The sequence below is a fragment of the Schistocerca gregaria genome, chromosome X (assembly GCF_023897955.1).
Source record: "Schistocerca gregaria isolate iqSchGreg1 chromosome X, iqSchGreg1.2, whole genome shotgun sequence".
NCBI lineage: Eukaryota > Metazoa > Arthropoda > Insecta > Orthoptera > Acrididae > Schistocerca > Schistocerca gregaria.
Genome location: NC_064931.1, coordinates 594,281,461 through 594,300,485, shown reverse-complemented (window position 1 = coordinate 594,300,485; position 19,025 = coordinate 594,281,461). Strand labels below are relative to the sequence as shown.

The 19,025-nt window shown below is 37.2% G+C and overlaps 1 protein-coding gene across 1 annotated transcript in view; it reads right to left on the bottom strand.

Moving 5' to 3' along the window:
- LOC126298738 (protein artichoke) overlaps positions 1-19,025 on the bottom strand; it is a 185,792-nt gene that overhangs the window by 37,638 nt on the left and 129,129 nt on the right. Inside the window, exons 3-7 of the mRNA XM_049990176.1 lie at positions 16,648-16,817; positions 10,060-10,415; positions 5,833-6,079; positions 5,347-5,601; positions 4,488-5,102 (exon numbers count right to left, since the gene is read on the bottom strand). Of these exons, the coding sequence (XP_049846133.1) occupies positions 4,488-5,102; positions 5,347-5,601; positions 5,833-6,079; positions 10,060-10,415; positions 16,648-16,817 (1,643 nt within the window). The remainder of the gene's footprint in view (positions 1-4,487; positions 5,103-5,346; positions 5,602-5,832; positions 6,080-10,059; positions 10,416-16,647; positions 16,818-19,025) is intronic.

Below are 19,025 nucleotides of genomic sequence, written 5' to 3'. Positions count from 1 at the left end.
ATACATATTGAGAAAATTTGTGAAATTAAGATACATTGTTAAATTAATAACAACTGAACCACTGCAATGATCTGATCATATGAAATGTAAAATAAGAGCTGACAAGATCAGTAAACATCACAAGCTAATTCAGAAACCATGCTTATACATAAAGAAATACATAAGAGTTAATTAAAATTGCTATGCAGACGTGCCAATATTGTAAAGATCTGTTCAAAACACTGGGGATTTTAACTGCTCCATGTGAATACATTTACCAGTCAGTTACACACATCAAAAATAACATTGGTAATTACCACCCAAACAGCTCTGTCCATGACCATGCAACAAGAGATAGACTCAACTTACATTTACCAAGAAAAAATAAACAGCATTTTCTACCAAAAGAGATTAAAGAAATTGCAAAAATACACTTATTTGAAAAGGCAGCTGAAAATACCTGTTATGCAATACATTTTATACATTGAAGGATTACTTAGATAAAACAGAGTAGGGGTTTGATAAAAAAAATGTACAAATAAATAATAGTAATAATAATGATTATAAAACATCCAACATTCCACATAACACCTTCACTCTATGTTTTTCCCTTCTTTTTTCCTTTCTAGAAATACTTACCCGCAAGCTGTGCCTAACACAATACTAACATCTCTTCCTCTTTCTGAGCTCAACATCTCACTCATTATGGAGGGATGCCAACTCAGTTTTTCAGGATAGCAAATGGGAAGTTGAGATACAGAAAATGGCCCAGAGATCAGCAGTGTGTGTGTGTGTGTGTGTGTGTGTGTGTGTGTGTGTGTGTGTGTGTGTGTGTGTGTGTGTAGTGAGTGAAGTGTTATGAAACAATGTGTGTATAGCGTGTGCAGTAACTTATAGTGAGATATGAATGAACAGTGTGGCATTACATTATTTAATAACTATTTGTAAAAAAAAAGTATTGTATACCACGGGTAAATCTAATGATTATGTCTAACTAGAAGTCTGTAAATATATGTGTATATGAATTAGCTTATTTTAAATTGGTCTAAACTTGTAAATACTTTGACATGTCCTATATCCTTGTGAAAAGAGATCTACAGATGAATAAAGCTACTACTACTACAACAACAACAACATAAATCCTCTGCAGTTACTTCAATATGAAGGCAGTTTGAGTTTCCCAGATGCATATCAAATCTCCCTAGTGAATGACTACACACAATTTACTATTTCAGAATTATTTATAATTTTATATAAACTTTCTCACATTGTAAGAATAGATATAGGCAGGCATCATGAACTTTGTTAATAACTTGTTTAATGATGTGCTGTTATTTTAATAAGATGTCACAAAATGACCACAACAAATTTCTCTGTTTTCTAATATCTTATATGTATTTGTAATTAGCTTTAGATGTGAACAGTGGTCATTATTTATGTATATAACTTGGATTCAGCAGTGCATGACACCACAGAAAAATATTTAAGGGTGAGCAGCAGGGGGCACATTGTCTTTGTGTGTTGGTCAGTTGTTGTTGGTGAGTTTGTCATGTGGCTGTGTGAACAAGTAGCCATGTGAAGTAGTTACATTAACTTCCTGTTGAATTATTTTGTGAGCACACAAGTTACAGACTTTAACAGACATATCCTGAAGACATTGTGATTACCATACAAGACCCGCAATATAAGATGTATAGTACATCCATCATGCAGAAACTTCAGTCAGACAGATCATTTTTTGAATCAGTGATGTAAACAAAGTATGAATTTCGATTTCACTACCTTATGAATTCTACATTATATACAGAATCATGCTTTCAAATTCCATGTTTCATTAGTTTGGTCTGTATGTTGACATGTTAGTCAAATTGTTCTGTACATATAGTTTCTTATAGGTACCTAATGAGTGTTGGTGGGTTGGAACTCCTAATTGACTCATGCAGTAAATAATGAGGGCATCACTCTGAGTTAACGTTCATGATGAGATACAGTTTCCTCACTCAATGCTTTTGTGCATTGCTCCCTTGAATGTCTGTAGTGTCTTCTGGATCACCACTTATCATTCTCATTATCATCCCTTGATCTCTTTATGTATGTCACAATCTGTCATCACTTTTCATCATTTGCAGTACCTAGGATCGATTATTGTTTTGCCATTGTTCAACCACACTTTCATGTCATTTCTGTCACCCTGGGCACTTTCCCTGTCATTGTTTCTCATTTGCATCACCTGGATAATTTTTGTGGCATCCCCTGTGACTGCTGTCACTTTCTCACCAGTAGTCAATGAAAAAATTAACCATGGACTTTTATACCACTATAATATCCACAGTCTTTTATGCCCACCTCTGTTCTGCTCCTACCTTCACCTTCTATACCCTCTTCACCTTATACCCTTCCTTTTTACCATATTTCTCTCTTACTCCATCACTAGAGTGGCCATTACTGCCAAAGCGAGTTTTACAACACCATGCAACAACAGCACATGTTTTATTATTACCATTCATGATCATATCAGTGTATCTGCAACTTCCTCTATGCTTGCAATGTCATTAACCAAGCCACACTCCAGGTAAGACATCATCCTTTAACAAATCTAATCGAGCCAACCAAATCAATTGCTCAAAAATTTTTAGATATGAAGTAGTAACTGTAAAAATGTGTGATGAAAACTTACGTTTAACTGACACATTCATCATCATTATGAAATGTCATATTCATGATCTGTGGAATGAGTATTAATGTAATGTAATGTACCAGTTCAGATTTGGGAGTAGATGAATTGGCCTGCTGATTAATATATTTTTTCTTTCACAATCTTTCATTTTCTCCCAAATTGTCCAGAAGAATTCTGTAGTATTCATCAGTTAGTGTTTAACCTTTACAACATGATCAATCAGAAGAATCCCTTTTCAATCCCAGAATACAGTGACCTTAAATTTCCAGTATATGGAACTAATTTTATTGTTTCTGGTGCAGGGAAACTGACATCCTGCCACTGGCTTTGATGTTTTATTCTGAAATCAAGTGTTGCACCCATACTCACTCACATTAACAAATTTGTACATGCAATTACATTGATTCTTTTTAAAGTAACTGAAACTTTCTGAGACATTTGTTTTTGCCTTTTATTTTGGTCATCTTTCAAAACTGCAGTATCCTACTTGTATAAAGCTTTCAAATACTTAAATCAGCATGTAAAACATATTGTATTCCATCTCCTCATGTGCCTATGATGTCACCAATGTGCTACACCTTTGATTACTGTTTGTCCAAAATACTGTGCACAATCATCTGTGGTTGCAGTTTTGAAACATTATTGATATAAATTCAGGACCCAATTACTTAACTATTGAAAATGAAGGAGCAGACTCCTCAGAAACTTTTACCACCTTTCAGTGACTTTCTGGTAGCACTGAACCATAGAAAACAAATGATTTTATGATTTCATGGCGTTTCAGTTTATCACACACAACTGATTTAAAATCAATAAAAATAAATTTTTCTTAGACAATTTAACATTCAACTATGTTTTATGTAATGTGTGCAAATGTATCTTAAACAGAATTTTATTGATATCGATACTGTATCTATTTCAGACAAAAATATTTCTACAATTCTATATGCATAACATATAGGAAAATTTTGTATAAACTAGCTTCAGTCAGGAAATAAAACATTCAGTTTGCTGCCATTCAGAAAATATAGGCACCACAAACACTAGGCCTGAATCTCTAAAATGTATAAAACTTTCAAATGAAACAAAATTGTGAGGCTCAGAGAAGACACTATTGTATGTATAATGTGGAGGAGGAACAGTGGAGACTTATTAATGACAGTTGAAACTATGTGGCAGATGAAAACTGTGCGTCAGATGGAGACTCTAACCTGGGTCCTTCGCCTTTTGTGGGCAAGTAATCTACTATTGAACCATCCAAGCATGACTCATGACCTGCTCTCACAGCTTTACTTCCACCAGCACCTAATCTCCTACCTTCAAAACTTCACAGAAGTTTTCCTGCACAACGTGTAGGACTACCTCTCTTGGAAGAAAGGATACTGCTGAAGAATGGCCTAGCCACAGCCTGGGGCATCATTTCCAGAATCAATTTTCACTCTACAGTGAAGAGGGTGCTAACATGAAACTTCCTGGCAGATTAAACCTGTGTGCCAGACAGAGACTTGAACCTGTGACCTTTCGCTTTTGTAAGCAAGAACTCTACCAAAACAGCACACACTCCACTGCAAAGTGAAACTTCATTCTGGATGAACTGTTGACACTGCATTAAAAACTTATTCATACTCTAGGCTCCTTACTCTCCAGACATTGCTATCAATGATAAATTATTATTTGTAGAAGTGAAAATTTTCTTCAAATAATCACATTTAACTGTGGAGAGAACATTCTGTGTATTGCAGTAGCTGGACTGAAATCTGTGCTGTAGACTATTGATGAAATAGCTGCAAATAATTGTTAGCTGAGAAAGTATTTCTCTTTTTTCTCTTACCTTCAGATTCAGATACTGAAGAGTTGTCAGTCCAGATAGAGCTTCAAATGGAGGTTTTGATACATTATTGAAGCTCAAATCAAGTTTCTGCAACGTCAGTAGGTTGGTAAATGCTCCTGTTTCGAGAGAATCTCCAATTTTATTATGACTGAGGTCAAGAGACAGTAAGGAGTTCATTGTTGGCCATGTTGTAAGGGGTGTAATTGATTCAATCGAATTGTTGCTAAGGTCAAGATGAGCTAGTGAGATAGGTAACTGAAATATTTTTTGGATTTTATTGTTGTTGAGCCTGAGAGTTCTTGTTGATGCTAGTCTTGACAGGGAAGCACGATTAACATCAGATATGTTGTTATTGCTAACATCAAGTTCAAGTAGTGTGTGTAAAGCACCAAATGTGGAACCTTTAATGGTCTGTAAAGAGTTGTGACTGAGATTTAAGTATCTGAGACTGAACAGTGTTTGAAAAACAGAGTTCCAGATTTCTGTGATTTGATTGTGGCTTAAATCAACAGTGTGAAGCTCATAGAGTTTAGGAAATGAGTTTCTTGGTATACTTTCCAACATATTATAAGAAACATTTAGTATCTTCAACCCAGTCATATTTTGAAGAGGGACCTGAAATAAAAAGATATATATATGTAAGTAACATTTCAAGCCCCTATATCATGTGTGAAATTTTAGCCAACAATGTAAGAAAGAATAGTGCACTTTCATGTCTAACAATATGAAGATTCCTTGCATTGCAGTGCCACCCAAAAATATCTACAATAAATAATTTTTTTACTTAAGTCATAAGTGATTAACATTTCATTTCTACAAAGATTCTTAGAAATTTAAATTATATTTTCCAAATACATACCTGTGAAAGATTTGTGAGTTGATTGTAAGCAAGATTAAAGTCAATAGCATATGACGCACTATCAAAAGCTTTTGAGGGGATGTACTGTATCTTATTGTGTGATAAGTCAAGGAGACTTATGTTTGAACATTGCTCAAATGCTCCAGCCTCAATTTTTTCAATTTCATTGTGCGAAATATTAATCTTCACTAGATAAAGATCTTTGAATGCAAGTTTCTCGATTACTTTTACTTTATTTTCTGAAACATCTATGACCTAAAAACAATGAAGACAAAATAAATATTTAATATTATAAAGTGTGCCAATACAAAAGTAAATAAATAAATGAAAAGTTAACAATGAAAAATAAAAGAAGATTTAAATTTTGTTTGATTGAAATATTATATTCAAAAGTGAATTACACACACACACACACACACACACACACACACACACACACACACACACACACACCATAGAGGTGGCCATATTTAAAAACTGAATTACCTCAACGTACTGAAGCTGTTGAAACATCTGGTAATCAATCTTTTTAATATAATTTCTTGCAAGATTAATGATGCCTATTTTTGGTACAGAACCAAATGTCCCTCTTCCAACATCTGTGATGTTATTATCACTCATGAAAAGATGACGTATAAACCTCATGCCACGGAAGGTATTTGCATCAAGTTTCTTTATCTTATTGTGATTCAGGTTTAAAACCTTGAGGACAGCATTACGAGCAAATGCTCCCCTGAAATGCAGAAATATATTGAAAGCAGAAAAACATATATAGCTTTGTTTCTGAACAAATGTAACAGTAAAATTATTGTGTCATCTAAAAGACGAGGGCAAAGTTTTTTGTCCATACTTTTTGTGATACCCTAGGTGTTCTTTATAAGGTCATGCACAAAATATAGTAGTTTCGCAGGTGTATGTAATGTGTTTTGTAACCTCATTGTGAAACATTCATACTTAAATTACCATGATATTAAATAATAAACACCACAATTTAGTCAACGCACTTTGAATGACATTAGACTAGAAAACACTTTCACAAATAAAAATTATGTTACCATACAGATTAATGTTGTATGGGATTAGTGACTTGGAGACCTCAGGCAACTGTAATATGTATGAAATTTGACAAAGCTAGAGGAATATACAGTAAGTATTGTAGACAAAATCTTCATACCTAAGACACTTATGCTCGAAAGCATTTCAAAGGCAAGAAAAATGAGTCCCAAACTTGTTTAAATTTAATATACACTAATGGACATTAAAATTGCTACACCAAAAAGAAATGTAGATGATAAACGGGTATCATTGGTGAAATATATTATACTAGAACTGACTTGCGATTAAATTTTCATGCAGTTTTGGTGCATGGATCCTGAGAAATCAGTATCCAGAACAACCGCCTCTGGCCGTACAAACGGCCTTGATACGCCTGGGCATTGAGGCAACCAGAGCTTGGACGGCGTTTACTGGTACAGCTGCCCATGCAGCTTCAACACTACACCACAGTTCATCAAGAGTAGTGACTGGTGTATTGTGACAAGCCAGTTGCTCCACCACCATTGACCAGACGTTTTCAATTGGTGAGAGATCTGGAGAATGTGCTGGCCAAGGCAGCAGTTGGACATTTTCTGTATCCAGAAAGGCCCGTACAGATCCTGCAACATGCGGTCGTGCATTATCCTGCTGAAATGTAGGGTTTTGCAGGGATCGAATGAAGGGTAGAGCCACAGGTCGTAACACATCTGAAATGTAACGTCAACCGTTCAAAGTGCCGTCAATGCGAACAAGAGGTGACTGAGACGTGTAACCAATGGCACCCCATACAATCACGCCAGGTGACATGCCAGTATGGCGATGATGAATACACGCTACCAATGTGCGTTCACCACAATGTCGCCAAACACCGATGCGACCATCATGATGCTGTAAACAGAACCTGGATTCATCCGAAAAAATGATGTTTTGCCATTCGTGCACCCAAGTTCGTTGTTGAGTACACCATCACAGGCGCTCCTGTCAGTGATGCAGCATCAAGGGTAACCGCAGCCATGGTCTCCGGGCTGATAATCCAAGCTGCTGCAAACATCGTCGAACTGTTTGTGCAGATAGTTTTTGTCTTGCAAACGTCCCAATCGGTTGACTCAGGGACAGAGACGTGACTGCATGATCCGTTACAGCCATGTGGATAAGTTGCCTGTCATCTCGACTGCTGGTGATACGATGCCTTTGGGATCCAGCACAGCATTCCATATTACCCTCCTGAACCCACTGATTCCATATTCTGCTAACAGTCATTGGCTCTTGACCAACGCGAGCAGCAATGTCGCGATACGATAAACTGCAATTGCGAAAGGCTACAATATGACCTTTATCAAAGTGGGAAACATGATGGTACACATTTCTCCTCCTTACACGAAGCATGACAACAATGTTTCACCAGACAACGCCAGTCAACTGCTGTTTGTGCACGAGAAATCGTTTCCTCATGTCAGCATGTTGTAGGTGTCGCCAAAGGTGCCAAACTTGTGTGAATGCTCTGAATTGCTAATCATTTGAATATCACAGCATCTTCTTCCTGTTTGTTAAATTTCATGTCTGTAGCATGTCATATTCTTGGTGTAGCAATTTTAATGGCCAGTAGTGTAGATAGATAATGTCATATACACATATCTGAGTCTTATTCTAGAACACAAATGTTAAGTTTGAGCAATTGTAGCACTGTTAAAGCACATTCAGAACAAGTAAGGAATATTCAAAATATAACTGTTTCTGTAGCCATCAACAATTTTCATTGTGTGAGGTCTGATAATGGTATAACTACATTACATTATATTAATGATATGTGACCACAGAATTAAGAAAGCCTACACATAACTGAGTGACTGAGAAAGGTGATTTCCTCCTAGAAGACTGTCCTTGTATTTATTAGTATGTTAAAGCACACAAAGAAATTTAAGGGGAATTAGTTTTAATGAAAAATTTAGCTTTTTAGATTTCTGAAAGTACTTACTGCTGGTGGATCGACATCACATAGCAAAATCTAGACAATGCTCACCTATATACAGCATGTCAGTCTGTGGATTGTGAATGTACTTCTGCAGCCTACGGTAACAGCATAGTGGTTCCCTTAATTTGATTTCTCAGCCATGAGTACTTCGCTTTTACTTTTGAAGCACGAGTGTTTATAAGAAACCTACTCAATATTTTGTTTTATTTGTTTGTTTATTACCTATATGTCTATGCTAGCCACATCTACTTGATCATAAAATGAATCAGTACATAAGCTACAGAATATGATAAGAAAATTTGTAAATAAAAGAATTAATACATAATGAAAAAAATAATTGATTTGAATTCATGGGGTATATCTCTGGTTTTATTTCTCAGTTCTGATGGTAGCCAACTGAAAATGAAATCTGCTGAACTACTTGTAAGGAAGTGATATCTAAACGCCTAACATTTCTCTGTCTCCTTTGGCTGCAAAATCTCTCTTCAGCACCTTCCATCAAAATTATTCTGACTCAGATCTTACTTATTGTTACTTTTATTAATAGTGAACATAAATATGTTGTATCAAAGTCAACAAACATGAAAAGTCACAGGTTGCAGGTTCAGTTTCTGAACATAGATAGATAGCTTGTCAGCTCTTCACACCATTACATGTGAATAAGGAGAGTCTGTAATGTTTGAGAAGAAGTGACTTATCATTGTATGCAGTGTAGTAATATTGGTTGTTATAAATTCAACTAAAAGAAATATATCTCCATTTTCTTAGATTTCTGTGACTGGCAACGGTATACCTTGCTATAATCTGAAGATAGCAATTATTCACAGTTTTCGGATTAAATAACACCTCTCATTAAATTAAAAAAAAACCAAATCATTATATGAAACTCATTTACAGCAGCAATTTTTGTTTTTTTCATTATCATAATCTGTCACTTCTTCAATATAACTCAGAAGTAAATGAATATGGAATTTATTTATACAAAAACATCAGGTGCTTTTTCTTGACACATCCACAAAATAAGCTGCAGTGCAGAGTTGGCCAGTATTTATCGAAAATCTTTACTTCTAGATGGTCTATAATTTTAATGGCAAAAATTCAAATTTAAACCATCACAGGGTCTGGAATGTGGTCTTCAGATGCTGCACTTGGAATGTATAAGTTGCATGCAAACTTTTCCTTCCACAGATTTATAGATGTGTGTAAGAAACAGACAAAGCAAGCTTTGAATCTCACATAAACTAATTCTGTGAGAGACAAAGCACCCACAAAAATTTTGATTTTGTCTTCACACCAGTCATATACAAAGACTAAAGTAGTACAAAGAGGCAGTGCCTGTGATGAATGAGGAAATCAGCTCTGCATCACTCATTTTAGGACAGTTAGTCTTAACACAGCCCAGTGAAGTGGCACAACACTCGTCATTACCACAATGCTACTGCATTATAGTATTGTTTGATCTCTGTGGTTTGTGGTGACTAGAGAAGAAATGTTAGTGGTCTCAAATCTTCTGGCTTCTACTGATCCATAACTAGGACACTAAGTATCAAGGCTGTATGCTATTAATGTGGTTCAATTACACATTACACATCACACACACACACACACACACACAGAAGATAGACACATAACTAGAGAGAGAGAGAGAGAGAGAGAGAGAGAGAGAGAGAGAGAACACATTTTAAAATATTATTCTGATTCTTTACCTTGTCAACTCAGTAAGTGCATTATGAGACAGGTTGCACCAGCCCATCTTTGGAAGATCAGCAATTTGTGATGCATCTATCTTTGTTATGTTATTGTGTGACAAATCAAGCACTTCTGTGTCTCTAAGTCCTTTAAACTGATTTTTGCGCAGCTGTGTTATTCTGTTACCATGCAAATCAAGTTTCTTAAGTTTCCTCAGTGCTACAAAAACATCTGCAGGAATATCGGTGATAAGTCCATTTGTAATATGCAGTTTTTCCAAATGATTTGGTAGCAAGCCTGCAGAAAATGCATTCTGTGGTAACTTTTTCATATTGTGGTTATCAATTTCTAGTACGGAAATGTTACCAAGAATCTGAAACAATGAGTTAGTCATTAGTAAACTCTTCAAGTATTAGGATATTAACCATAACTTAATTTCATGAAACTACAACTTTAGGAACAGTGTCACCAGTCAAACATGAATTAGCCTACTTTCATATAAAATCCATGGGCAATATACGCTACGTACTGGTAAATGAAAGTTGTGACACATTTAGGAATAGTTTTTCATATGGAAATTTTAAAAGGTTGGCAGGTAACAGTCACCATTCACTTTTCCTTGTTAGGAAGAGTTTTATTTTTAGAAGAAATTTGACTGAACTGACAAGGTCTCTGTAAAATCATAGATTCATAAGACAAACTATGTAGCCCTAATCTTTCCGTAAATAGCAGCAATATTTTTAGTGCCCAAGTACACAGGCATATATTAAGATATTTAACAGTGCAACAATGTAGCAGCAAACTACTAAAGAACTGCCTGATGAATACTTCAGAGGCAAATGCCATCTTGTGTCCAATACACCATTAAGTAATATGTAGAAAAACAAAGGAAACATAATGTAGGTGTCTTGTGAACTATTATGACAAAGTTTTAAATTATATGTACAGTATTACTGGTAGAAGGAGAAGAAATCCCTCTCAGTTTTAGGGCAGCTGCTGTAATTAAATCAAAAAGGTAAAATTGTTGTATTATTTGCTACATAAATCTCAAAATAATGACTTATCATGCTGTATACATCAACTAAATTCTTATTCAACAATCAGTATTAGAAAATGGAGGAAATCAGAAGTTACCATTATCAGACATAAAAACAATGAAGTCCAACTTTATAAAACACTTGTTTTGTATCTTTAATTGTTTTTAGACATTGCTTTCATTATCACCAACCTATTTTTGATTATTGAGGATTCATCTTCAACACTACAGAGGCTGTAATTAAGAATGTGACCATTTTCTGAGTCTAGTTTTAAATTGCTTGCAGTTTCCTTGCAACCTATGTTCTACATACATGTTAATTTTTCTTTTCATGAATAGGAAAAGAGGAATGCGGGTTAGCTACTACAAACAGCATAGTGAACGCATTATTGTGGCCAAGATAGATACGAAGCCCACACCTACTACAGTAGTACAAGTTTATATGCCAACTAGCTCGGCAGATGACGAAGAAATTGAAGAAATGTATGATCAAATAAAAGAAATTATTCAGATAGTGAAGGGTGACGAAAATTTAATAGTCATGGGTGACTGGAATTCGGTAGTAGGAAAAGGGAGAGAAGGAAACATAGTAGGTGAATATGGACTGGGGCAAAGAAATGAAAGAGGAAGCCGCCTGGTATAATTTTGCACAGAGCACAACTTAATCGTAGGTAACACTTGGTTCAAGAATCATAAAAGAAGGCTGTATACATGGAAGAAGCCTGAGATACTAGAAGGTTTCAAATAGATTATATAATGGTGAGATGGAGATTTAGGAACCAGATTTTAAATTGTAAGACATTTCCAGGGGCAGATGTGGACTCTGACCACAATCTATTGGTTATGACCTGTAGATTAAAACTGAAGAAACTGCAAAAAGGTGGGAATTTAAGGAGATGGGACCTGGATAATCTAAAAGAACCAGAGGTTGTACGGAGTTTCAAGGAGAGCATAAGGGAGCAATTGACAGGAATGGGGGAAAGAAATACAATAGAAGAAGAATGGGTAGCTTTGAGGGATGAAGTAGTGAAGGCAGCAGAGGATCAAGTAGGTAAAAAGACTAGGGCTAGTAGAAATCCTTGGGTAACAGAAGAAATATTGAATTTAATTGACGAAAGGAGAAAATATAAAAATGCAGTAAATGAAGCAGGCAAAAAGGAATACAAACGTCTCAAAAATTAGATCGACAGGAAGTGCAAAATGGCTAAGCAGGGATGGCTAGAGGTCAAATGTAAGGATGTAGAGGCTTATCTCACTAGAGGTAAGATAGATACTGCCTACAGGAAAATTAAAGAGACCTTTGGAGAAAAGAGGACCACTTGTATGAATATTAAGAGCTCAGATGGAAACCCAGTTCTAACCAAAGAAGGGAAAGCAGAAAGGTGGAAGGAGTATATAGAGGGTCTATACAAGGGCGATGTACTTGAGGACAATATTATGGAAATGGAAGAGGGTGTAGATGAAGATGAAATGGGAGATACGATACTGCATGAAGAGTTTGATAGAGCACTGAAAGACCTGAGTCGAAACAAGGCCCCCGGAGTCGACAACATTCCATTGGAACTACTGACGGCCTTGGGAGAGCCAGTCCTGACAAAACTCTACCATCTGGTGAGCAAGATGTATGAGACAGCCGAAATACCCTCAGACTTCAAGAAGAATATAATAATTCCAGTCCCAAAGAAAGCAGGTGTTTACAGATGTGAAAATTACCGAACTATTAGTTTAATAAGTCACAGCTGTAAAATACTAACGCGAGTTCTTTACAGACGAATGGAAAAACTAGTAGAAGCCGAACTCGGGGAAGATCAGTTTGGATTCCGTAGAAATGTTGGAACACGTGAGGCAATACTGACCCTACGACTTATCTTAGAAGCTAGATTAAGGAAGGGCAAACCTACGTTTCTAGCATTTGTAGATTTAGAGAAAACTTTTGACAATGTTGACTGGAATACTCTCTTTCAAATTCTGAAGGTGGCAGGGGTAAAATACAGGGAGCGAAAGGCTATTTACAATTTGTACAGAAACCAGATGGCAGTCATAAGAGTAGAGGGACATGAAAGGGAAGCAGTGGTGGGGAAGGGAGTGAGACAGGGCTATAGTCTATCCCCAATGTTATTCAATCTGTATATTGAGCAAGCAGTGAAGGAAACAAAAGAAAAATTCAGAGTAGGTATTAAAATCCATGGAGAAGAAATAAAAACTTTGAGGTTCGCCGATGACATCCTAATTCTGTCAGAGACAGCAAAGGACTTGGAAGAGCAGTTGAATGGAATGGATAGTGTCTTGAAAGTAGGATATAAGATGACCATCAACAAAAGCAAAACGAGGATAATGGAATGTAGTCGAATTATGTCGGGTGATGCTGAGAAAATTAGATTAGGAAGTGAGACACTTAAAGTAGTAAAGGAGTTTTGCTATTTGGGGAGCAAAATAACTGATGATGGTCGAAGTAGAGAGGATATAAAATGTAGACAGGCAATGGCAAGAAAGCGTTTCTGAAGAAGAGAAGTTTGTTAACATCGAGTATAGATTTAAGTGTCAGGAAGTCGTTTCTGAAAGTATTTGTATGGAGTGTAGCCATGTATGGAAGTGAATCATGGACGATAAATAGTTTGGACAAGAAGAGAATAGAAGCTTTCGAAATGTGGTGCTACAGAAGAATGCTGAAGATTAGATGGGTAGATCACATAACTATTGAGGAAGTATTGAATCGGATTGGGGAGAAGAGAAGTTTGTGGCACAACTTGACCAGAAGAAGGGATCGGTTGGTAGGACATGTTCTGAGGCATCAAGGGATCACCAATTTAGTATTGGAGGGCAGCGTGGAGGGTAAAAATCGTAGAGGGAGACCAAGAGATGACTACACTAAGGAGATTCAGAAGGACGTAGGTTGCAGTAGGTACTGGGAGATGAAGAAGTTTGCACAGGATAGAGTAGCATGGAGAGCTGCATCAAACCAGTTTCAGGACTGAAGACCACAACAACAACAAGTTAGGTTTGGGCAGTATAAGTTGGGATACAATTTAAATGGCTAAAAAACTGGTTAACTGACTCCAAATATATTTTCTAATGAGATATACTAGTGTACATGTAACTACTTGAAAAATAGGCTGTTTCCTTCAGAATCTGCAAATCAGTCAGTAATTCCTGTGGTTTACCTCCAGTGCCAGATTCGTATGCATGTTAAAACACTCGGTGCTGATTTGATGTTACTTTCATTAGCATCCACATACCATGTGCAAATAGTCACAGATTTTGGAATGCATTCAGCAAATGTATTTGATACTTTCCACAGAATCTTTACAAAAAATTGGTTATGATGACAATGAATGAAAAGTGCGCAGAGGCCTCCAAAGATTTGAATCATATAGTTGCAGCAACACCCCTTGGTGCAGACTTCACAACCCATGCAAGGCAGGCAAGCTAGTTACCTCTGAAATCCTTCTGGCAGGGCCAAAATATAACTAAAGCAGTATGGTGCAACACCCAAATCTGCCACAGTGGTGAGCTAAATTATCTCATGCCAAGCCCTGACACTGCACTGCAGTGCCTCTCCAGGACTCATGACCATATCAGTTGGACACTAGATGACTGGAAAACTGTGGCCTCGTCAACTGAGTCTCAATTTCAGTTGGTAAGAGCTGATGATAGGGTTTGAGTGTGGTGCATAGCCAATGAAGCCATGGACCCAGGTTGGTAACAAGGCACTGTGCAAACTGGTGGTGGGTCCATAATTGTGTAGGTCATGTTTACATGAAATGGACTAATTCATTGACTGGAAATTTCTATATTCAGCTACATGGAGACCATCTGCAGCCATTCGTGGACTTCATCTTCCCAAACAATTATGCAATTTTTAAGGATGACAATGTGCCATGTCACTGGGGCACAATTGTTTGTGATTGAGTTCAAAGAACATTCTGGACAATTTGAGCAAATAATTTGGCAACCCAGATGACATGAGTCATAATTGAGAGGTCAGTTCATGTACAAAATCCTGTACCAACACCACTTTTGCAATATTATGGACAGATATAGAGGCAGGATGGCCCAGTATTTGTGAAGGGGCCTTCATCGACTTGTGACATCCACGCCACATCAAGTTGGTGCACGACACAGGGCAAAAGGAGATCTGACATGATATTAGAAGGTATCCCATGACTTTTTTCACCTCAGTGTGTATACTTATTTTCACTGTCTATGACCACCTCAATATGATCACTAAAGAAAAATGTGACAAATTTCTACAATCACATAGCACAATATCCATGCCGACTGTTGCTTTGAAAACTGTAAGTTACAGCTACAATGCACTACATTCATAGGAGTATCTCAGTGTCTCTGTCTTGCAATGACATCAGTGGGTTCATGGGAAAGACACAGGTACTTCCAAAAAAGAAAAGAAAGTGATGAAACTGCAGTTTGAGGCAGAAATCACTGGTACTCAGAGGCTTAATCAAGGAGTAAATGAAGCAGAGCACTTGGTAGCCTATGCCTCATGTCAGCTGAATATAGCAGAAAGGAATTATTGTGCTATGGAGGAGGAATAGCTAAGCCTCAGAAATGGCATAACAGACTTCTTTTGTTATCTATTTGGTAGAAAACTGAAGGTAATAATGGGTACACAACATTTAAGTGGCTATTAGTGTTCAAAGATCCATCAAGTAGATTAATGCTTTGTGCACTGAAACTTAGTGAAATTGATTTTGATGTAATTTATCAACATGACGAGAATCATGACCTCAGTAGGAAGGTGTGCAATGCATGACAAAGTTTTGAGACAGGCACATGGTCATGTGTTATCAGGGCACAAGGATCGAAGAACCACAGAACAGTGTGTGGCTGAACAGCACTGGTGCTGTAAATGTAAACAGGTTGTGGAGCAATATGTAAAGAACTGTTTACCTTGTGAAAAGTGGTCTTAATTGATCCATCATTGTATTCCACTGGAAAGAATATCAGCAATTAATAAGCCATCTGTAATGATTGGTGTGGTCATTCTAGGTCCTTTTGCGCAAACAACAGCAAGAAAACACTATGTGCTGCAATAATGGATCTTTTTTTTGTACTACCTACGTGAGAATGTAACTATCCAAAAGCAGCAAGCTGATGCAGTGCCTATGGGCATAGTAAATAATTGGTTGCTGAAGTTCAGTGTTCCAGAGATGTTAACTATGGATCAGGACCCTAATTTATGTCAGAACTGATGAAACAGTTTTGTCATTTATTGTGTATTTGTAAGTTACAAATGAGTGCATGGCATCCACAGGTGAATGGGAAAATAGGGTGAGTTCACCAAACGACAGGGAAGATAATAAGTGTATGTCTCATTTATCAAGATGGTAACATTCTGTAAATACTCATATTGAGCATGGAGTACCATGATGCATGGCACCTGTGAGCAAACACATAGTTACTGAATTGAATTTGTGTATCGTTCTTTATCAGGAAAGTGTTTCTTCTGTTTTAATAGAAGATATTTAAAAGTATGACAATTTATCTCAAAAGATTGCAATAATACTGTATACATCCTAAAACTACTCACAGTAACTAACAACTGACTTACCTGAAACGCTTCAACTGGAAAATGCTCCAGCTGGGAATTGATTATATGAAGCTCTTGCATTGTTCTGTTTATTCCAAGAAACGCATATTGGTCAATGGTTTTTAATGGCGTATCAATGATTTTCAAAATACGGACACGAAGAGGATACAGCATTGGCCCATAAAGCCGACCTAGAAAGGAGAATACCCATTTAAATTCATTAGGTACATAAGAAAGATACAACAGAGTGAGAACAACAAAAATAAATTACCAATCTGCTTCATGAAGCCTACCAGTACTTAAAACACTGACGATAGCGAACATACGTGTTTCGCTTTAGTGTAGATGTAATAAACAGAGCTCCGGTGTCATGATTTGGTGCATATTCATAACAAATTCAGATGTGTAAAATGTTCTGTGAGCACAACACTTAATAAAATAACATTCAGGAAACTGAAAGCCACTAGGTTAAATGGATCGGTGTGGAGGCGGCAGATATAGAAGTAAGCCTTGAGTTCCACTAACTGAAAAATGACAGAACATGTTTCATGCTCTTCTGTTATGGAGCATTGCAAAATGATAAAATCTATTAATTTCTTTTTTAATTATCTGTAAGAGGAGATACAAGTATAACAAAGCTCTCTATGATACACATATGACGGTTAAAGACCGTTGGTCTTCAGTGTTCCAGAGACATTGTTGCCATAACAACTGTAATACGAGTGAATACCTTCCCATAAGGGCAGAATATGGTTGTTATTGTTGTTGTTGTGGTCTTCAGTCCTGAGACTGGTTTGATGCAGCTCGCCATGCTACTCTATCCTGTGCAAGCTTGTTCATCTCCCAGAACCTACTGCAACCTACATCCTTCTGAATCTGCTTGGTGTATTCATCTCTTGGTCTCCCTCTACGATTTTTACCCTCCACGCTGCCCTCCAATACTAAATTGGTGATCCCTTGATGCCTCAGAACATGTCCTACCAACCAATCCCTTCTTCTAGTCAAGTTGTGCCACAAACTCCTCTTTTCCCCAATCCCATTTAGTACCTTCTCATTAGTTATGTGATCTACCCATCTAATCTTCAGCATTCTTCTGTAGCACCACATTTCGAAAGCTTCTATTCTCTTCTTGTCTAAACTATTTATCGTCCATGTTTCACTTCCATACATGGCTACACTCCATACAAATACTCTCAGAAACGACTTCCTGTCACTTAAAACTATACTCGATGTTAATAAATTTCTCTTCTTCAGAAACGCTTTCCTTGCCATTGCCAGTCTACATTTTATATCCTCTCTACTTCGACCATCATCAGTTATTTTGCTCCCCAAATAGCAAAACTCATCTACTACTTTAAGTGTCTCATTTCCTAATTTAATTGCCTCAGCATCACCTCATTTAGTTCGACTACATTCCATTATCATGGTTTTGCTTTTGTTGGTGTTCATCTTATATCCTCCTTTTAAGACACTATCCATTCCGTTCAACTGCTCTTCCAAGAATGTGGTAAACAGTAACATTTGGTAAAGAGACTCTTACTGCTCACGTGGACCGTTAGGGGTCGACAACGCTGAACGAGCATGATACTGTCACTCATGGGTAGAATGACTTATACAGGGTGTTACAAAAGGTACAGCCAAACTTTCAGGAAACATTCCTCACACACAAAGAAAGAAAATATGTTATGTGGACATGTGTCCGGAAACGCTTACTTTCCATGTTAGAGCTCATTTTATTACTTCTCTTCAAATCACATTAATCATGGAATGAAAAAACACAGCAACAGAACGTACCAGCGTGACTTCAAACACTTTGTTACAGAAAATGTTCAAAATGTCCTCCGTTAGCGAGGATACATGCATTCACCCTCTGTCGCATGGAATCCCTGATGCACTGATGCAGCCCTGGAGAATGGCATATTTTATCACAGCCGCCCACAATACGAGCACGAAGAGTCTCTACATTTGGTACCGGGGTTGCGTAGACAAGAGCTTTCAAATGCCCCCATAAATGAAAGTCAAGAGGGATGAGGTCAGGAGAACGTGGAGGCCATGGAATTGGTCCGCCTCTACCAATCCATTAGTCACCGAATCTGTTGTTGAGAAGCGTACGAACACTTCGACTGAAATATGCAGGAGCTCCGTCGTGCATGAACCACATGTTGTATCGTACTTGTAAAGGCACATGTTCTAGCAGCACAGGTAGAGTATCCCATATGAAATTACGATAACGTTCTCCATTGAGCGTAGGTGGAAGAACATGGGGCCCAATCAAGACATCACCAACAATGCGTGCCCAAACGTTCACAGAAAATCTGTGTTGACGTGATTGCACAATTGCGTGCGGATTCTTGTCAGCCCACACATGTTGATTGTGAAAATTATCAATTTGATCACGT